Source organism: Branchiostoma lanceolatum, chromosome 5 (assembly GCF_035083965.1).
Source record: "Branchiostoma lanceolatum isolate klBraLanc5 chromosome 5, klBraLanc5.hap2, whole genome shotgun sequence".
Classification (NCBI taxonomy): domain Eukaryota; kingdom Metazoa; phylum Chordata; class Leptocardii; order Amphioxiformes; family Branchiostomatidae; genus Branchiostoma; species Branchiostoma lanceolatum.
The window spans coordinates 16,629,521-16,652,436 of NC_089726.1; the positions used below are offsets into that span (position 1 = coordinate 16,629,521).

Below are 22,916 nucleotides of genomic sequence, written 5' to 3' on the forward strand. Positions count from 1 at the left end.
CCTATCATCATGGCACTCATGGAAGTCAAATTAGAATACCTGCCGAAAGAGTCGGTGTTCTATTTTGGAGCATAATTGTATTCGTGAATAATTCTTGTATTTTCCCTGGCTGCAGCCCTTGTGTTGCATCGTTGATATGTCAATGAGACAACTTAGATACGATTAAAGGAAGTACATTATAATGCAAACCTTCATCGTCTCAAATACTCTAGTACTCAACTGCCAATTACTTCAATTGGTCTCTTTACCTGAAGTTACCGCTTTCTTTAAGGCTTGACTCTAACTGATGTGTGGAAATGTGGCTGATTGAACTTAAGACACCGACTGTTTCCGCGACAGCTTCTAGTCTTGTGGCTTAGGAAGGGGGGCATGCTTGGGGGTTTGTCAGAGTGTCAACTATATAAATGTGAGGTACAGTCGGGCCCATTTCCACCACAGTAAATGTGATCCCTGGAGCCCTGGCATATTGATTGGGATGGGAACTGCTCATTTGCAATGTGCATCGGGTCATGTTTAGGAATTTGGCTGCAGATTAAAATCTATATACCTGTTTCTGGCAGCCTACCTGGTAGCTTGTGGGTATGCCCGTAGATAGGTATCTGTCATCCCCGCGGATCCAATCTACTTTGCATAATTGAACTTTAAATTTAGGAGGCATCACCGAGCTATTTCATTTTTCTGACTCGGTGCGCAACACATCCCAGTGGCTCCCAGACTCCCATAAAATGGTCATTTGTAGGTTCCCCCAGGACGCTCGGTTTCCCGCTGATCAAGAACCAGTTTCTCCCCAGTTTGGGTGTCCTGTATCCACTTTCATCCCAAACTTTGCATAAGTATTCCTTTATTGTGGAGTTGTGCTTGTGCCCTGTGATTCCGATGTTGCCTGGCAGAGTGCTTTAATGCCTATTGATTATTTTGCACTGCTGAACTCACATATCTTCCAGCAAGTTGCTCCATTGGAAGAGGGAAACGGAATCCACACGCAGGCTCTCCAATAAACTGTTTATCCAAATGTGAGGTGAGGTCTCCTGGCAGCAGAGATGAAGCGTAGCTTGAAGGTTATTGTACGGCGTCCAATCTCCCGATTCCTTACCGGAGCTATTAGAGGCGAGAGGTCTTGCGGAATTGATCCTACATCGGCTGCTACAGACTAATCAACCTTCGGAAATGAAGTTCAGAAAAACGGGCTGGAAAATCATGGGTCAGACGATGGGGAATCAATAGTAGGGTAAACGGGCCGGAAGACAACAAGCATGGATGCCGGTGATGCCGGGAACCTAAGGTTACGGGGTGCGGGCAGCCCTCACCGCTGCGTATTCTTCCGATGTCGGATGACTTGCAGACCTCTGATCTTTGTTGCCCGCAGGATCGGAGTGAGGACAACAGATCGTGTTTGCGGAGCCGTTTTAATCTCACTGTGTTTGACCCAGTCCTATACCGCTACCTGTTAAGCAATTTAGGGCTTCAATCACTCTGTCTTATAATTGTTACTAACAGAGAAATTAGACAGCATCGATTGTTTCCAAAACAGCAGCTCTGTCAAACTAGTCCTCATCATTTTGCAAGTCATAAGATTATACCGAAAATTTGCTTAAGATTGTAATTATACATTATGTCATATTTTGAGGGCTTTGTTACGTTTCACTTGTGGCTATTTCATACTTCATTTTGAGAAGGACCTCAAACTGTTCTTTGTGCCAACCTAGCCTGCCGACTAGAGATTCTTCAATATTCAGCCGGTGCCAAATAGTAAATTGCATGTCCTACGCCTGAACCTTCAAATCGTTAACCAGATTCAAAGACATCCCAAGGTATTACCTGTCCTTCATTACAATTTACTGGGAGGATATATGCACATTTGAGGCTAGAGAATATGAATTCTCTTACTAGCTTTGTGTTAGCTTTCCCCACAGACAGGTTTGGTCAGGCTGTATTGTTATTCCCCACCACAAATGCCATTTCTGTTTTATTAATTGGAGGACCCGTAGAGGCATCCTAATGGCTACATAATTGTCTAGTGTCTCTGGAAAACTCAATTTGCCCCGAATAATGATTGGGCCTGTTATTGTTTGATGGTGACTTCTATCCTAAGGTGAGATTTGATTTCTGCGACTTCAATATGATTGTTTATAGGTGGTTGGTACTGATTTTTCATGCAATATGCAGTGTATATATTCTGTTCTTTTGAAATCAAAATGTGAGGGGGAAAAACAATTGATTTCAGCTTAGTTTGGTAAAGGTCTAAACCCAAACAATACTGTTGAATAAGATAATGTAAATCATTCTGAGGTAGGTATTCTGTGAACCTTGTGTTGTTCATTGCTGAAATACTGTATTCCCTACTTAGTGGATAGTGCACGGATAACAGATTACACCTAGAAATGTTTGATTAGAGATCGTTGGTGTCGAGCTATGTTGGATTAGACTTAATCAATGATTTTAGTTGAAGCTACCAATCAGTTCTCACTTATTATGAGCTGATGTTTGTTATGTTTCTGTCTTTTAAAACATCCACAGGAATGAAGAAATATCATGTTACCTATGATACCTTTTTATATTTTCAAGGTATAAGTGCAATTAAGATCTATCATGAATTTCACATCGCCAAGGACTGTTTTGGAAATATCTGTTAAGGGAGCACCTAACATCTTTTTAGTTTTCTGTCAAGACCAGTTTTACTTTGTTATAACATCGGGGGGGGGGGGTAAGTAAGAATCAAATATCTGTAGGCTTTATGGAGAGTAAACATAACTAATTGTATGATTTAGTATGTTTAAGGATGGTGATATTTTGAGCAATTAACCAGCTATTTAGCTAATAGTATACATACATGTAGAAAATTATGGAAACCTTTGTAATGATTTATCGTGAGTAATTATTGCACATTCAAGTAACATTGTTTTTTATGCTAGAGTAACAGTAATTCCAATCGTTATGCAGAGTGCTTGCTTAATGATAAATGGATCAAAATTAAGTACTGACATTGTTACACTAATCACAAAGGAAAGTGATCACTGGGCATTTACAGGGCCATTTGCAACTAACACATTGGTAAAGATCTGTGGTTGTTGGAGATTTAGTATGAATCCTGATTCTGAATATCTCCACCAATCAGTGTCGCATATACAAATGTGTATAAGGTCACAAGTCAATATGTTAAAATATGACGATTGTTACTTTCTTTGTATCAGCAAACGTATACTTGTCTAACGATGCCACAATTTACGTTAACCCAGAAAACAAAATATTCCATTTTTTGAAAGACGCCAAGCGTGAAATCTTGTGGTTTACGAACATGAAGGGTGTACAATTTTATTTCTTTTTCCTTAAGTGTGAATATTAATTTTTCTCTCTAAGTTCTAGACAACAGACCACAAATGTCTGTCTGTATGCAGACAGAATCAGCATTACATTTAAATGGTGAGTGCATCCCAGCAGTCTAGCCCAGTGATGAATGGGTACAACTGTGTGTTAAGTGCAGCACACTCCATGATTCCTGGGGAGATAGCTGCCAGGTATCATCCCCATCAGCCCTGTGTAAGACAAATTGGCATAATTACTCAGCTTTTTTAGGCTCATGTGAGAGACTTCCAACGACGTCAGTCCACGGTAAAGCTGCATTTTTTCCCCCGTCGCTGTTGTGTGCAGTGTTGAGAAATGACTCTGTGAGTGATACACAGCAATCCGAGTTGATGTTTAGTAAGTGTTGGAGCCATTTTGTGATGTATGTATGTAAATGTGCAAGTCTGTGTGAAAATTCATGGGCGTGAACGGTCTTGTTCATCAGCCTGTGTCTCTCCAGAGATTGGTTTCCATTACCAGTCAGTGAAGATTGCTTCCATGCCTATTTATGCAGGAGGACTGCAGCATGAAAACAGGCAGTTAGCACGGGGTTTACCGGATTTTCACCTCTGTTTTTCCGCCGTCTTCTCTGCACCTGTTGCATAGCTAATCTCAGACCCGTCCTGCTACATGTTCCTGGCTTAGGCGGCCATGGCTGAGTGGAAAGGCTGTGGTTGCTGTAGTTCCTACCCTCACAGGCAGGCTTTAGCTTGCTCTTACCTGCTGCCCTCTGCGGTACGGCTTCAAAGGGCACGGATTTGCACAATCCTTCACGGAATCAGAGTGCTGAGGCATAACCAAAGTTTTCAGCCACATGACCTTTCCACTTCCCCGGTGGATTGACAACAGTTGCAGCAGCCTTCAGCGGTAGGAGTGACGAAAGACTGGGTGTCATCGTGAAGAGCGGGGATTCTCCCAGGGTCAAGAGAGGGTGAAGCGTTCTCAGCAAGGTGATGGCGACCGACAAGTGGAGGGGAGGAAATGGATGATGTGTTTGCGGGATTGGAACAAAGCGCTGGGTTGTGTGAGAGAAGGAGGTGAGAAGATAAGCGTTGCCAATTTCATCCCCGCCCAGTTTGTAGCATCCAGCTGAGCTGGCAGACTTGCAGCAGCTGGCTGGTTGGTGCAAACAGGGGGAGGATGGAGCGCACTTCACGGCTGGCCCTGCTACCTGTAGCAGCACTCCATGGTATATCAGTCATCCCAGTCAACAATGAAGAAGACTCCTCATGATTTAATTGTTCTATTACCATCATTTAACAGCAGGATATACTGTTATACATTAAGGTTGCAAACAGACTTCTTTGTATACATTTTATGGAGGGGCAAAATAGTCTGCTTTAAAACAAAGATTTCTGGTACCTTTGTACATGTGTATGTGCTGCTAACAACAGGTGCTGAATTACTTTTTTTAGATTCTGATTGATGGTGATAGTTTGATACATTTGTAAAAAGAAATGGAGTCAAAAATGCTTTGGACTTGACCTTACACTCATACTTGGTATGTGCTTTATCCCACATACATATATATAGTATAAAAAAGGTAAAGCAGGCTAGCAGACCGAGGACAAAGCATGACACTTTTTCGTAAGCTAGTAGCGTAATGCAACTTTTCTACGGCTTGCAAATTCAGCCAAGCACAACAGGTCACCCATACTCTTCTCAATAAGTGTGTTGGGTTCTATTACATGCAGAGGTTTGACACCATAAGCGCCCTCATACACGGGGCCACTGGCTTTCTGTCCCCATCAAAAAGGATGATGCAAATCTTTCCCAGTCTTGCCCATATAGTTTAAAAGTGGTGCTAAATTTTGTCTAACAACAGTTTAATTTGACATGATTCACTTATGCTGACACTAGAGGATGATATGTCTACTGCAGACTGGGCAGACCTTTGCCTCTGTGCAGTGATACGGTATGCTTGAAAAGATCTCCATTTTGTTTCTTTGTGGGAGGTTAAGCCCAAAGTTGTGGCATTTCATGCATACAGTGATTGGATTTCGTATAATACGCTTATCCCCATGTTATTACATTGTCCATCAATCTGTCCTTGGTCTGTGGGCTGTTTCAGTGAAGTCAGTCGCATGGGGGGAGGAGGGAAAATGCCTGGGGAAATGAAGACAACCCATAGATTTTTTTTATCGGGCTGCTGAGAAAGCATTCTTGTACAACTGCTACATTTAATTTAGCTTTTTTAAGCTTTACGGTGGACAGAAAGTTAGATAGTTAATGACATGTCTAAATTGGTAGTTGCAGTGAAGTACATGTACATGACATCCAGCTACTATTATCCCAACAAATTCAAAGACGACCTCTCTTTACACAATCCCCACCCCCACAGATATCTGTAACATGTTTTCGCCACCCACAGATTTCTGTAAATCGTTCGATTCTGCTACCTTTAAGAAAATAACAAGAGGTTTTCTTGTCCCTTCCTCCCTAAACAATCTTCTGGAATGACCTTAAGTTTGACAGGAAGTAGCAGTAGTAAGTGGTAATTTGCTGGATGTTATCCTGTAACTCATAAAAATCCAATCTTGCTGGGGCTTACTTAGGTAGGCTGAACTGCTCCTAATTGAGATTCTGTGGCTGGTAGCTCTGACTATCACAGTTGAAATCTGGAGATAGCTTATCGGTATGGTAGAACATGGAGATTACAAAATGTGTTTGGATATCTGTGCCCTGAGGGGGAGAGGCGAGGGAGAGGCCAGGCCACATTGTCAATAGAATTTTCGTTTCACCACAGGAGGGAAGTATTCATTTAGCGTGTGTCTGAGTGTGTGTGTGCGTGCATGCATGCATGCTTGTCTGACTTCACTTAAAGGAGGTGATATCTGCCATCTCTGTTTTTGAGTCTTTTTGTGTGATTCTTTGTGTGCGTGTGTGTGTGTGTGCACGCGCATGCATATATGTGTGCGTGCTTGTGTTTCTGACTTTACGTAGAGGAGGTGATGTCTAAAATCTCTTTTTTAAAAGGGACATTGGGCAAACATAGGATTTCGTTTGATGACCGTGTTGTTGTAGATTGCTTATCCCATATTGTTGAACTTGATTTGGCCCTATAACCTTTTTGACCATAACATGGTAATGTATGTTGTTGATGTCAGGGACATAAAATGTCATAGGCCAACTTACATGTACCTCTACTTCTGTATATAAAGTGCAGGCTAAGAAACTATGAAAATGACCTGGCTCCTAGATTTCTCACAGATCAATAAACCATGTATGTTGGTGAAAATTTCTGATTCTGTCACCTGTACAATAGAATCTCCCTTCACTTGCCACTTATTAGTGAAGTTACATTGTTATTCATGTTTATTCAATAAAGCTCTCTTATTTTGTTGAGTTGCAAAATTTAATTCAATCTTTGGATTAAAAATCTGTCAAGCTGAAACATTTTTCATAATGTTACAAATGTATCTCAGGAATACAAGTTGTGTGTGACATATCAATGGAGATGATAAAATTATCGTGGAAAAAGTCACTATTGTACCATCTATATCAGAAATCAGTGTCGTCAAGCACAAAGTATGTGAGTGGGATTTTTCTGGCATGCAAAGCTACGTATTTCAGATTAGTTGTATCTATATTTTTTTTCTTCACAATAGTGCTTCTTAATAACCTTTTTCCAGAGTATTGTTACCACCTACATGTATATTATTTCACATCAAGTGGGTCAAATTTTAGTAAAAAGGATCAGTTGTTCTATGCAATGCCAAAGAAGACTATTCACTGTAACCCATAATGTCGTTCCCAATCCTTGTTTGGCCCTTTTCACACATGTCACCGATGTTGTTTTTAGCATGTTGTAGCCTAAAGTATGCCGTTTGCATGTACTTGCCTCTCAGGGACTCTAACATGTCCCTTTCTTTACAACAAGACATGTTAACTTGGGTTGATTATCATGCACACAGTAATACCTACTGGTATCTCCTAACACCACACCAGGCCATGGCACACACACACAATAGTGACTGAACTCAGATTGCATGGACATTGGAATAGATTGCTTCATTGTTGAAGAAGTGTGATAACAGAAGCAGGGAAACACCAATGATGTGTTCCGCCTTATCTAAATTCCTTCAGAGATAACGTTACACTTTATACTCCCTGTGTAATAGCTTGCTATAACATGTGTACCACAGTATGTATTCAGAAATGGACTACAGAGAAAGTGACTGATTGAAGCTTGCTGCCTTGGTTTGCATGTCTTCTAGTCAATATTGTAAAGAATGGAGCCGTTAACTGTGACATTTCAGCTGAAACTTTTGATTTATGTGTCCTGAATTGATGTGGACATTTACCGCATTCTACAGATAATGTTTGTTGTCAGTGCGTTGATTTATAATTGCAAGTATGACCGTTTTGGATATGTGTATATAACAAATATATTGGCTGATGGATGTTCTCAGTTGGATGTTTACCAATTCCGATTCCGTGCCGTAAAACTACCTAATGGGCGTTACTTGGCAATAAACTAATGAACCCCGCTGTCATCTCTGGTCATTATTTTCTCATCAGTTCTGGCGCCAACGTGGGGATGAACTGCAAGTGACATTCAGATCCTCTCTTTCTCTTGCAAATGTCACGGTTCAGATGGCAAAACAAGAAATTATTGATGACAAGTTGTCAGAGATGCTGGTAGAGCATCTCGGAAGATTGATGTACCTGTCATGTGCTTGATTATTGGAATTGTTACTGGTATCTTATCGGGAGCCTAATCACCATATGTGTGCAGCATATTGCTGCAGGGTCATGGCCACGGTGCTGAATCAATTGCTGCTGTTTTGTTAAAGTGCAGGAAGATGGAATGCACTGTAAAGTTCACAGGATCATGTCATTTGATTAACATTGCACTCCTGTCCTCTTAATCTTAATCTTGACATTCAGTTCATTTCTTGCATATGTTTTTGAAAATTCATCAGATGTACTCGTGCTGCATACATTATATTTAAAAGTTCATTGTATAATGATACCTTTGTGAACATTTACCTTTGCTATGATGAAAATGAAACGGTGGATACCATGTATGGACACCAATCTGCACTGTACTATATTCACTGTTTAGAGATCTTATGTCAATAGCATTGTTGGCTTTCAGTCTACATCTCTAGATGTAATGGATATTGCAATGCAATGTACAGATGCATAACCATGTTTCAGAGAATTACTAGTAGTTTGTTTCAGACATGCTGCCCATGACAGCCATACCAAACTTTGCTGCCTCCAGATTATGTCAAACTTTGCTTGTATGTGATTTATATGTCTTGGGCTACCATGTTGAGATAAACATGTGCTGGTATAGTCAGATCGTGTTTGTCTTATATCTGTCCTTGTCCTATCTTGTCCAACTATATTTCTGTGTGCAGTATGTAATAAATCATGATATATGGCTTTGATAATATCTATCATATGATGTATCAGAAGAAAACACAGTCCCAAACAAAGCACGTATGACTGTCCTTAGGCTCTTTCCGCACATATGTCCTAAGTCATGATTAACAGGTACCTTGAGCAGATAATAAACATTGATCAGAATCATATATACTTCTTTCCTTGTCAAGTCTTTTCTGGTTGCTGGAGGAATAGTTTGACATGCTAATGTTGATACGGTGTTGCGTCTTGCTTTGTTATGCATGTGGCCTGTGTATGATCTGATGCCTGGTAGCAATGATGCATACGCCAGCTTATGCTTAATGTTGGTGTTGAAATTACTGTGGGTATCTCGCTGTTCAGAATATGCCAGAGTTTTATCGCAGTGCTCCCATGAGAGTTATTATTGCCGAGTATCAGCACAGCAGTCTGCCTTGTTGTCACTTGTTGCGAATTCCGATAAAATCGGCCTTGGCTGGGGGGAAGGGTATATGCCAACCATCCTTCATGGGGGGCCTCAGGGGGAAGATGTGAAAAATGGCTCTTAACGCAAAGTTTCCTACTGTAGTTGGATACACATCAAAAACGTAGAGTGCACAATTTATTCTAAATTATGGTTTGATCTCCTATAGTAGTAATTTGTGGGAAAAGCTTAACATGGAATGGTATCAATCATTTGGATTCAGTCCATATAAGCTCACTACTAGCGCTGTAATCCAGAAGGATGTTGGTATTGTCTATGTTTTGAGGTATATCAAATTCAAAGAAAGTTTTTCTAAAGTTTCAAATTGTTTTATACAGTGACTAGAGCTACCAGTATTAAGTTTCAGCCTCCACAACCACCACCACACACTCAAAAGTAAAGCTTTATTAATGCTTTATACAAAGTGTTAAAATGCCTGTTTTATAAAAAACGCATATACAAAATAGTTACACATAGTTACACACTGATTTTTACACATGAAGACATTGTAGTTTCAATGTATGTGCATGAACATTATTTACTTGAATTTGCCCAAAGGACATATTTGCAATAAGAAATGAAATTGAAAATAGAAAACTGTCTTGTCAAAAGGTTCAAATGAACAATAACAAGAAACCCTCAATATGACCTGCCAGTGATGTCAGCATTACCATTAACCTTTGGCATGCTAAGTTAGCCTTCAGGCATCAGATTTGTATAATTTGCAGTTGAGAGGAGGGTAAGACTCAGTGGGTGGACACATTTATTTCCTTTCCATACATACACTGCAACTAACATTTTTTCAAAGAGTCCTACTTTATCAACAATTGTTAACCTACAGAGGTAATAGTTAATCTATACCAGCCATTTTCTGTTGACCTGTTAGATATTGCAATATACGGGGATAGCCTGAAGGCAACCTGGCTCAGGAAGAGAAATATGGCAGAAGGGGAAGCTAGGATATTCTCCAGGGAAATACAATTAATCAGACTCCCCAGATTATAGGACCTGAGGAAATCCCCCCACCACTTTTTAATGAGGTGATTGTGGTGAATAATTGCGGATGGCAGATATTGGGAGGGCCATTTAGGAAGGCCTCTGGTGTAACGTTTTACCTGATTTGAGCAGAGCAATGGAGCGTACATGTAAGTCTCCTAGTTTCTAATTTGTCAGAAGGTTGCTGCTAATTGTTGATAAAAGTGTGGAGTAAAGGGAAAAAATGTGCAACCTGATTCTCTTCAGTCGGGAAATGGCTCTCTTCCTCTCAAGAGGTTACTGTCTATGGCCAACCCTTAAAGGCAACCAAAGCAATATTAGGGCCTAAAAATGGACATAAAAAGAAAAACCTGCAATCTTTATGGTAATGAAATTTACTAACATTGTTTAGGACATTTGCATAATAACTTCATGCTTTTAGGATTTTAAAACTGTGCAAAATCGTGCCGTACGATGATCCCTTTAGTTTCGCGAGCCTACAAAAACTCCGGCCATGATTTTCAGTGAGTTCTCACATCACAACAGCGTCGTATTTTTGCATCATTGATGTTGCTATACTTTGTGATAGTGTTGTTTGAACTAATTAATATATATATTTAGAGAAATGACTAGTAATTAGATTGACTTTAAAAATCCGATTTTTGGACCCTATTATTGCTTGGGTTTCCTTTAAGTTCTGACATGATGTTGTCTTTTCTCATTCTTGCGTTATTCAGTGTGTTCCTACTGTAGATATTGTGCAGTTTTTCAATTGAATTCAACAGGTCAGTGAATTTCTTAGAGTAAAGGCAGTTTCCCTGACTAAAATTGATCTGGTTTGTTCCCCAGAAATATATTTTCTTAGCTTTTGACAAATTATTTGTATGAAGGAGCATTCTGTCATGCAACAGGTTTTGACATGGAAGACATAACCTGTGATATTGGTGATATTGACAAGCAGGACAGTATAATAGAGTGGTCTCCCACGCTCTTCCTGTTCCCCAGGCAAGAATGGGTTAAATCACCATAAACTGTCCATTTTGAGGCTCTGTTCATTGATTGGTTCTTCAGATTTGCCTTAGATCCATAGTGTCAAGTTTCAGTCCACTTCCACCTTTATCCCATTGCCACCTAAGGAGTAATACTCAGGTCAACTTAGGTCAAAGAAGGCTGGATTTTATTTGATGCCTGTCCTAAATTGCTGGGTTTTCTCAATGATGTAATATGGTTAGCTCTGATGGACATGAACAATGTTCAACATGATTCTTTATTCGCCAGAATCAAATTCCCAGAATTGTTGCCTCTAAATACTCTCTAAGCAGAGAAGGGGTTCCGGCTGGTTTTGACATGTTTTTAGGCATTTTTGTTGGGCTTTCTGCTTTTTTTCTTTTTCTTTTAATCTCTGGGTTTGAAGAGAAAAAAAAATGACAAAGTAGAAAGCCAGACAAAAACGCCTAAACACATGTCAAAAATCAGCCGGAACCCCTCCTCTGCTAGGAGAGTACCTCTAAAGACTTGCCTTCAGTTTACACTTCTTGCATTTCCAGGTCCAAGAAACAACGAATCAAACACCAAGTGTTGAACCATGATATAAATATATAAGGCAGCATAATCTTTTTTACTATCAATACATAGATTAGAAGCCTTGAAGTATGAATGTCATGCACAACACAGAAATCCTCTAACAGTTCATACCAGCAAGCTAATCTGATGTGCTTTCTTTGTCAATAGTAATTGTTTCTCCAGTAAATGTGAAGGCTGTATGTTAAATCCTCGGCTATACTGGGAGTGCTAAAACTACAGCACATATGAACACATATGCTGTTGACAAAGTACAGTTGAGCCACCGTGGTAGCACTAGAATATTAATAGCTCGGTGACATATTGGGAAAGCAGTCGAATGACTTCTCCCATGCAAGGGATTTTTTTTATTGATGTTGCAGAAATTGGTTTTCATTGGCATGTGCCATCTTGCACAAGTTTGGTAAACTTCCAGCACCCTTTCTTCTGTAAATCATTCTGGCCTATAATAAGACACAGTGGAGAGGGTTGAAGCAAGACTGATTGCAGCTGCAGAGTGTTCAGACCACTGCAGCAGCAGAACACAGTGGACGACTATGAAGAATCATTGACAGCACATCAATGTTGCAGCATGAATTACCTTACATTTACTACATGTACCTCCTTCTCTAAAATCCAACATATTTGCTAATTTTTACCAGCTGTGATTTTAATCCTAATCACAGCCCTGTTAAAATGCACAAATAAACTAGTAGATCTTTAACATCAATTATATCTTTTGTAAATAGTTTGTAAGAAGAAGATAGAGGTATTACAAAAATTCACCCTAGGGCCATGCACACTCACTCCACTATTCATCTTTCTGGGCTTAGAGTAACTCTAGACTGACTCTCTTCATTCATTTTATTGATCTTAAGTTGCAACAAGACAATACTTGTGGAAGCCCAGGTAGTATTGCTGGTTTCAAATTCCACACGACTCTCTCTTCATACTTTAGAATAACCCAAGACCTTGCTATTATTGGTACATCTATACCTGGCAAGTCTCCTTTAACCTCTGACCTTATTGGTGTTGGTCCTGACTCTGCGGAATTGTTTCGTCTCGTTATCATCTCAGCTTCGTCACTGATGGATAGTCCTGAGTTTTATATTGAGTTTGGAAAGGTCACGGAGGCTATTTTAGGCCGCTTTATCTCCCTCCTTGTTACCAATGTGCGGAGTACCAGAGGGAAGGACCTGGGTTCTTTATTGCAACCTGGCGTTGGTATTTGTGCTTATTGATTACCAAGCCTGGAGGTATTGATGAGAGCAACATGGGTGTGGAGGGGTCATTGCAGTCCATGTAATCAATACAAATTCATGGTCAGGCAGATGTAGATGAGGTAATCACAGATAGACATAATGTTTTGAATGTTCCAACAAATAGGAGTATCATACTATTATGATAATAATTGTTTCAACCATAAGCTCCTTGTATATGACATTCTTCAGTTCACAAAAAGATGTCGCTGTTCTTAAAAAAATTTTGTCAAGTTATGACGATTCAGTTATTAGGAGATAAGTATACCTTTTATTGCATCAAAGCTTAAGAAACTTTACCACTGAAATTGCTTTAAGAATTCCGTAAAAGTGTTGATGTGGACTGTTCAGTTGTCAGAGATGCAAGATCACACTTCACAGAGAAGACTTGACTTGACTGATTTTGTTTGAGTTTATTGCCCCTTTGATATCACACATGAAGCATACTTTATTGCACTTGGTTCTGAGAATTCACCTTTCATTTCATACAAAAATTGCCACATTGCAATATCTGGTTCTGTTGATATTGAAATGGGTGGTACAGATATGTCACGCACCAAACGTACTATGTACAAGCAATAGCCATCGCTGGAAAAGGTCATGAAATTGTGGTACACCCTCAGCTGTACCGACGTTATGAATAGTATGCTGATTCAATACGTGCCATCGGAGCGGGATGTTAAACAAATATTAAGCTAGTCCGGCCTCGCCGCGTGTAATTTGTGCATATGTCTCTCTGTCAACTAACCCTCCTGCATATTACTTTGGGATTACAAAGTCAAAGTAGGCACGGAGTATGCAGGGATGGGGAGGTATCTCCCATAACTCTTCCTGCTTCACTTGCCATGGAGGAGGCTGATTTATTAGTCATTTCCAGTTGCCCTCCGATCCATCCATCTTTCTTGGCAAGGTGATACAGGGGGATCAATGAGGAAGAAAGAGGATCTCTTTAATAGATAATTGTTGTCAGTTTTCCTTCAGTCATTTGTTTCCACTCTTTCTGATAACGGCATTATCCAAATCATCAGCTTGCGAGAGGGGTACTCAGTTTGTCATTGAAGCAAGGTGCTTTGCTATCGTGTAAGGGTTTATTGCTGTTTGAAGTAATTTTTCACTTGGGCTTATGGGGAACAATAAATCTTTTGTACCCTTGGGGTTCATATTGGTTCACTGTCACGTACAGAATTTCTGGAATAAATTTATTTTACAATTCTGTGGTGTGGAGAATTTTTTTCCAGCTGAACAGATATTTGAAATTATAGGAGAAGAAATATGATCATGATACTTTTTTTTAGATATATCTCATATATCTCGTAATCAGAATAGAATTGCTTTAGTTTGAGAACCAGCATTTATTAACATATCTGATCAAAGTTCAAACAATCAAACACACACACACAAAACAAGACATTTCTGGGCACAGATACATTGTACATTAACCCCAAAATGCCCATATTTTGTTACCAACAGTTAAAGAAAGTCCTTGTCATCATTCCCATGTTTGCTTCTTTAAGTTTTGATTGAAAAACCTTGACTAGAAACTGTTGTGTTAACATTTGTTCTGTGAATTTATTGAATTTTTAATTGAAAGAAAAGTTTCTAACAAGTACAGTGGAGAATGTCTAACACAGGATGCCTGTTTTTATATTTTGCGTCCAATAAACTTGTATCTTGCTTGCTCCATCAATTTTCTTCAAAATTCCAAAAAGATTAGATATAGGTGTGGCTTTAGAAGTTAATATAACGTTGAATGGCATCTTGTTAAAAATGTTATCCATTCCATGGAATCCAAGACGCCTATTGTAACTGCCCTGGTTTACTTGAAAAAATTACATGTAACTGATATCAATTATTCAGATGTTACTATGAAATATACTTCGGGTAACCAGTAATACAAATAAAATATTATACACAAATGTACATTTTACCTCTCCATGGGTATCTTTCCATCTTACTACTTATACTAAGTAAGAGGTTGAGGACTAGAGACATTGGGGTGTCCAAACTTGTGTAGCCCTAGTGTGATTTAAGGCCTCCTGTTCCCTGAATGAACTCTGCATCCTCCTCCTGCTCATGGCCCTGATCATGACCCTCTCTTCTCATATGTATGCACTGCTGGATGTTTGCAGGGGATTAAGCTGACTAAAGATAATAAAAGTTACACCGTAAGTACTTTCAAGCTATGAATCACGCATCTTTCATCACCGGGGTTGGTCAGGTGGAACAACACAGCATTTCGATGCTTAGTGCTGCATATGACACGGTTACAGATGACTGATCGCAGACTGGCTGTCTCCTGTTCCATCAACAACCACTGGTACTTAACACAGCGTAATGGAAAATTCAGAACCATCACAACCTTTCATTTTGAATGGAGGCTTTAGTTATTAACATTAACAGTCACAACACCCAGTCTGCCAAGTTGTTTCTGGAGCTAGCATGAAGTAAAATGTATTTAGACAGATTAATTTGAAAGGAATGAATAACAGGTGTCATCGACATGTTCAAAGCCAGAGATTTTTGTGGAGAGAAATGTGACAAGACTCCGAGAATCCATTTTTTGAACTTTCACTCAAGGGTCAACACTCAAATCAACACACTTATTTGAAGACCTTTAGTTTAGAAGCAAGAGAGGCAAGAAGAGAACAGCGTAGGATAAGGTGCTATACTCCTGATCACAAAGTTTGGAACCTGAATTACCTTTACTCAACTTGGAACACTTAGTAGAACCTGTCTAAGGTCTGAGCCAGAGCACACTTACATGTACCCTTTTGTGGGTAAATTCCTTTAATGTGTTGAAGGTGTAGATGCCTCTTAACATGTTAGCAATGGCTTACAGGCTAAAGATTGCAACCCCAACCAATCTTCTATGGACTCAATGTATCAACGGGCCTGCCAGTGTTCTAACCCCTAACCATGTCATGCAAAAGAAGATCATGTTAATCAGTACACTGCTATACATTCCTGGTGGAGTCAATTCCCAAATGTTGCTGTGACTTCTCCCTCTCTTAACCCTTTCCTGCTACAGTTCACAGAGCTCGAAATGGGTACCAGGAGGGTCTGTACTTCACCCAATGGGAGATGTTCTCTCTTTTGCTTCATGGAATAAAAGCTGAAACACAATTTATTTTGTTAACGTTAGGCTATGTACAGTTGGGCCCTGGGAATTGTTTTGAGTATATATAATTATATACGTACATTTATATCATACCTGGTACGGTAGGGCCTGGGCTTCCAAAGAATTTGAAATTGGTTCCAGGAAAATTTTAATACCTGATTCGGACGTTGGAATAGATGCTACAATTTTTTGTTCGAGGATACAAAAACTCTCTCAACTTCTGGCGCATTGATATCTGTGGGGCTTTTTTTTGGGGGGGGGGTGGTACCAGACGAGTATGACGAAGCTGTTGGGCCAGAACTTCGGACGATATGCAATATACCATCATGTTGTATTCTATACGTACATGTCACCAATTCTTCCTTTTCTTGGTCTTAATTGCTTGATTCTTGGCGATCATGGCCAAACAACAATTGTAACAACCTGCAGGTGACTTCTCTGCAAAGTTTTGTAGACCCAGTGCCAACTTTTGCTTCTTGAATCCCTGCCATATGTTTCTTCTCGTCGAAAGATTGTAGATAGCAAATTTACATCGTCTTAAGATTTGGATCTATGTAAAAATCTAGATCCATACGCGATGTGGCAATATGACAAATGCCTCCTGTCAGACAGGCATTCCGTTCCATATCTTGGATTAGTACGCCAACCGCCATTGGTCGTGCATTTTTGCTATCTCTACGTTCTGTAGTGTGCAGTAATCCTTCTGTTTTAGATAGACTAGCAATAAAGGAAGGTTACATAACAGTTCCTAGTCACCCAGAGTGGTAACCACAAAGCATCTGGCGTAAGTGTACAATGACGATGAAGAAAATATGTTTGACATCAAAAGTGCAAAGTGAAAAACTGTCTAAAAGTCTCACGATTAAGAGGATTTTTTAAAGTTTCTTTTATTACAGTAAGGAAATTAATATTCACAACTGTCAAGATTTTTGCATAAAGCACAAAGTTATTAGCAGCACATCATGAAGTAATTAGTATTGAGTGTATAATTAGACAATTTTCACCAACGTACATTGTATGTTTGGTCATAAACATCTTGTACAGTCATAAATGACATACCAAGTTTCACGAAAGCATCACGTCTTGATGAAAATGTAACTGCTATGACTATTCATGGTGGAGCTTCAAACTTCAACTTAAGCTTTCTCCAAGAAATGTCATTAGAATAAAGCCACCCATAGATGGAAATTAAACATGTCTGAGAAAAAGTCTGTTTTGCAATTTCAGATTTAATGCCTGGATCATGAAGAGGATTTAGCTCCCTTGTCTGTTTCGATGGTAAACTTGAATATTGATGTGGTTAATTTCAGACACACAAGGTTATGAATAATATCATATTAACATCCATTTTGTTTGGGGAGCCTTTGAAGAAAGGCAATCATTCGGTGATTCAGGACTCTTAAGAAGGTGTGCATCAGACTTATATAGCTTGGGATGCAACACTTTATTCCTGAGATATAATATATTACTAAGTATAGCTCCACATCTATGCACTAAGTGTGATTTAAGTGGTTTGGCTGTCATATTGATACTCTCTGGCCTTGTGCTGGAAATAAAGCATTTTGATTCATACTCTCCTGACTTGACTTTGAGATCACTGAACTCCAGGAAGAAGCTGAAGTTAATATTGTCTCATGGACGTCAGTGTACCGTGACCATCCATGGAGCAGCTGGATGGATAACTGCTGACATGTTGGTACACAGCGGCCCTGACTGATTGCTGGTGTAAAGTTATTACACGCAGCCGAGCACTAACCGTTAAGTGTAAAGACAACAAGAATACATAATTGCTGGAAATCATCTTCTCCGACTTGACAAATGTTTGATTTTCTTTTCTGTAGCCTTTTTTGTCCTTCACTGTTGCAGTACTGTAGTCAGCTTTGCACATAAAAGTCTTCTACAGTGTACATTTGAATTTGCACAAAATTCTGAAAGTAAAAATTTGCAAAAACTTCTTGAAGGGGAAGATTTGAAACGAGCATTGTATCTGTATCTTTATAGCCGGTATAACCGTCATTTGGTGTAACACACCAGCTTCGCAGGCACACTGCGCGGCAGCAGCTGGTTGTATTACACTGAACTGCCTGTCACACCTAGTCTTTGCACATCTTACTGCAACCGTTCTTTAAAGCTATTTAATGAGGATGCTCCTACTTGAATGTGTAACTATACAAACAGAATGAAAACACATGTTGCTCAATACTGGTTTAGGACTCAACAGGCTTGTCTATATGTTTAAGTAATATTCCCAGTAGGCACACTTTTCAACTGCGTCACCACTCAACCTGAACCCTGGGGCGATGCTGTCACTTAAAGCTGGGCACCGTACTGTTAGTAGCCATCCAATCACAGTCAAGTTTTTAATAACAAGTAACTTATGTAGTAGGTAGAAGTATCAAAACTGCACCCTTCAGTTGGTGTCATGCCACAATAGTACATTATGTAATAACTTTACTGTCTGCTGCAGTCCTTTAGCCGAGCCAATCAGGATGCACCTGTGGCGGAGCTGTCTAATTAAACTGCAGCGGCATTCCATCAGTCACGGGAAGAACCTCAAGGGAAACGTTTCAATTTCTGTGGCCAGCCGAGCAAAACTTCCAGCTTCATGGAATGGCAACATTCGTCACCTATCATTACAGCGCCCAGATATAGCGCAGAAAAACAAGTGCTGCACGGGCATGGGCAGGGAATACAGATGTCTATCAGGTGTTTGGGTGGGGCAGTGCGTAAAGTTACTGTTATCTTATCTGCTAATTACTTAGGATCATATTGGTTAAGGGAACACAAATGCCAGATACAGGAAAAATTAAGCCTGGTAGAAACTTAGATTCACAACACTTTTGTTCATAGACTGTATTTTTGTATTACTCAAAAACATCATTTAAATCAAAACCTGAAAATCTCTGATGATGTTGATGATGCAGATGCCATCAATATACTAGTATTTCTTTGATTTCTGCCTGTTTGATGATCTGCTTCTTCTCACTGATATGTTTATAACTGCAAAAAATGTACATAATTTCTGATATATATTCCATTTGTGCCTTACTGATTCCCTCTTCCATGAACAGCCTTCCCTTTTCATGGTAGAAAATTGCAATGAAAGTCCTGTGTCGTGCACTCAGTACAATAACAATGTGATAAGCGACTTGCCCTGTAATTGGAAGATCATGGGTTGAAGTCCCAGTCAGGCATGTCAACCGTTGCCAAGAGCCCATCATGTTCAAGGTCAGCCCATATCCCGGTTCTTCAGTTATGTTACACAATTGTTTTTTCAAATGGAGGACATTGTCTAGCCAAGAGACCTGTAGTCTAATGTAAGAGTGAAGGAAAAGGAAAGTCAGCTTTGAGGTAGCTTTAAGAGGCTATAAGATTTTTTTCTGCAATCATAAGATGTGGTCATTTATTTGCAGTTTCATAGCGGCTACATGTACAGTGTACATTTGTATGTTTTCTCAATTTGTATGTTCGACCATGGGCATACAGCTTGTTACCAGGGTGTATGCATTGCCCATCTATCAAAAGGAAGATGCCTTTTTGAGCAAGAGGGGTTGAGGTTGGAAGGCTATACTTAATGCGTATTGATAGTCAATTTTAGCCTACTTGAGGTACAGCCATCTTTACATATAGAATACAACACGGTGTAGTCCGTATCACCCAAGGTACCAGCCCGACCGCGGGTAGGATCGCCAATTTCAATGCGAAATGCGCCAGAAGTTGAGAAAAGTTGGTGTCCTCAAACAAAAAATTGTAACAGCCACACATTCCAACGACCGATTCCAGTATTCAAATTTTTGATAGCGGCGCACTCGAAATGCACTCTAAATATTCTATGGAAGCCCGTGTGATAACCCAAAGTTATCACCCGGTCCGGAACACCTGTATCGAACATTTTTGCGGCCCAGCTATGACATAAATGATGTTATCTCTACCTTCACAACTTTTAATGTAGCAAAATAGACCTGTCGGTCCAGTGCTGACAATTGTGATTTGTGCCCACCATGCATGGGGAATACATTCGCTGCCCATTTTTCACCAGCTCTGCGCACGGTCGCCATTAAATCTTCTGTCTTTATGTTTTATCAACACACTCCATGCTACTGATCTCAAGTAAAAAGTAAGTACTTCTGGGACCGTATCTTGCCTCTGCAACAAAAGCGTAATATATCACGCACACCGGCTTGCGTACTGAACCAGGAAAAAGTGAGAGTAGGGTGAATTATAGATTCTGCGGAATGGCTGATCAACATTTATGGACGCGGCTGGCTCCACAGTGGTAATTGCCTAAAGGATTCATGACCTTGAGAGGTCAAGGGTTAAAGTAATTTGCCAGGAAATGAGTCTTAGTGGTAAATCATTGAGACATCTTTTGCCTGGGATAATTACAAGGCTGTTAAGTCTTAAAGCCCACTTAGCAGGCTTAATTTCCCATCAATAAGCAAGGGAGTAAGGTATTTGAAGTGCAGTGGCTGTCAGGATATTCCTTCAGACACTGATGCCAAAATTTGATACCACAGCGCAGAGTGTTTACTACTGATCAATATCATTCAGCATAGTCACAACAATGTTTCCAGACTTTTATAAGTTGTGAATATTGTATTTTAGTATTGGGCCAATTAGATAAAATCATCAAAACTTGCCTCTGAAACAAAAAATCTGTCTTTGTTCTCATTGGTACATGTAGAACAACAAGACTTAGTTATGCTACTGCCAGGAAGGATCCTCTCACCGTCTAAATCTGTAAGTTAGATCCCTGTATAGGTTATTCTAATTACAACTTTGCTCAAAGCAACTTGGGTACTCTGTATAACAAATGCCCACCTGTAACAGCGATCAATGTGTGGGCCAAGAAGGTCAATATGTCCTTCAGAGCCAACCCCAAGGTTATGAGCATAACCTTTCGACTGGCAGGAGAGTAATACTTACATGGTAAGTACAGGGTAGATGTCATTTCAAAGACCACATGATTGGCATGCTACCTCTGCAGCTCAGTGTGAAATTACTGGCACCAACATAATTAGATTGCCGTGTAAAAGTACAAACTTTCTGTAGACTGGTAACTTATCTCAACCTCACAAATTGAACATAGTTCTTGGAGTATTACAACTTCTGTCAGGGCAGCATATTTCCTATATTTGCCATAATTGCAAAGTGCAGTTTGAAAAGAAGCTGCTAAATAAGGGGCTCCCTGTCATTCAATGTTTCAGGAGTTTTAGAGATCAGTCATTGTCTCCTAAGGCTCTATATCGGTTTTCAAAGAAGCCTTTTTATCTCGTGTAACGTTTGGACTATGCTTTGCTGTATATTTGGAACGATGTATATGGATAGAGTGAAATGTATTGGGATGTGCATTTACATCTATCTTCGTGCCAGCCTGCGCAATTATTGTCACGTTTAGACGATGTGATTTATATCCTTGTACAATATTGTGTCTATTACTGTAACTGATATGTTCATTACCAACTGAGTTGTCACATCATTTCTTGTAGTTACCTAGCTATCTTTTTGATGTGCAGATTTTTCATAGACCATGAATAATAGACGAGAATTTAAGAAATGTTCCTGACAAATTCAGAATCCGATTATTGTCTAAAAGACTCTTTATTAGATCCATAGACTGAGGCTTTTATTACCTCCATGAAATATCATGGCGGGTTATATTTTCAGTAGCGTTTGTCTGTGTGTCTGTGTGTCTGTTGGTCAACAAGATAACTCAAGAACTCCTGGATGGATTGGTTTTATATTTGGTGTGATGGTAGGGTCTGACAAAAACTGAAAATGATTAGATTTTGGGCCTCCTAGCGGTTTCCCTAAGTACTGCAGCGGAACTTCCGCTTTATTTGTCATCTGATTTCAATTATCTCTTTAGGGCGATAATTCTGTGTGGTGCAGTCATTTCTCAGGAGATTAGAGGTGCAAATCCTCTGATTGCACCGTTGGGGACTATTTCGTCCCGAGCCTGGGTAACCCTAAGCTGACATGTTTAGCTCAGGGAAGACTTTGTTGTTTGAACAAGTCGACAGTGATGCATGCTGCACTTCCACCCAGTCTTACTCCTGTTAGTAAACCTACCTGAATAATGCCCCTGGAAGAGGAAAGACTATCAAATGTGGAGACTTTCTCTGGGCAGCAGGTGGTCTTACTTGTTTTTTCAAGGTGACCTCTGCTAAGTGGTGGTGAGGGACAGCAAATTGGCTGTTGAACTTGGTCTCCAGAAACATCAATATGTTATTCAAACTTATAACTTTTGGCAAAGATGTGAGTAGTGGCAGGTAGAAAGACGATGCAGTTATCTTCATTCATGTTTGTTTTCCTCATTATTCTGTTTGGATGGAACTTGAATCATTCAACAAATACATACCACAGTGAGATATATTCCTTATGGAATGCCCATATTGGATAAATTCTTAATAAGTTGAAAGATGAAGACCATGACTCTTTTTTGACATGCTAAAGATTGTCACTGTGTAAATCATGAATCTATTTTAACATCGTTTCTGCTTTCTGTTTTCCAGAGGGAGGTAGGAGAGCTGAGGGAACAGCTGCAGGAAGAGAAGGTAAAAGAGCATTGCTTTAATTTCATGCCGCAGGGTCTACTTTATTAGTTTCTTCATGGAACAGGTTTTAAGATGCACTCAATGCTTTGAGAACACAATTGACTCATACAACCCCTACCCACTTTCCATATAATAGAAGAAAGTAGGTTTGGTTTCTATCATATTATTATAACTGTTAAGGAGAAGGCATGCTGGTTTTTCCATTTAAGTGAGGCTCCTCAGAGGTATGGGGCACCTTTCTGTTAGAATTGACCACTTTTTTTGTACAG

The 22,916-nt window shown here is 39.7% G+C and overlaps 1 protein-coding gene across 4 annotated transcripts in view; it reads left to right on the plus strand.

Moving 5' to 3' along the window:
• Nucleotides 1–22,916, plus strand: part of LOC136435461 (GRIP1-associated protein 1-like) — a 124,795-nt gene that overhangs the window by 50,073 nt on the left and 51,806 nt on the right. For all 4 annotated transcript variants that reach the window (XM_066428985.1, XM_066428984.1, XM_066428986.1 and 1 more), the window contains one exon: nucleotides 22,606–22,647. In XM_066428985.1, the coding sequence (XP_066285082.1) occupies nucleotides 22,606–22,647 (42 nt within the window). The remainder of the gene's footprint in view (nucleotides 1–22,605; nucleotides 22,648–22,916) is intronic.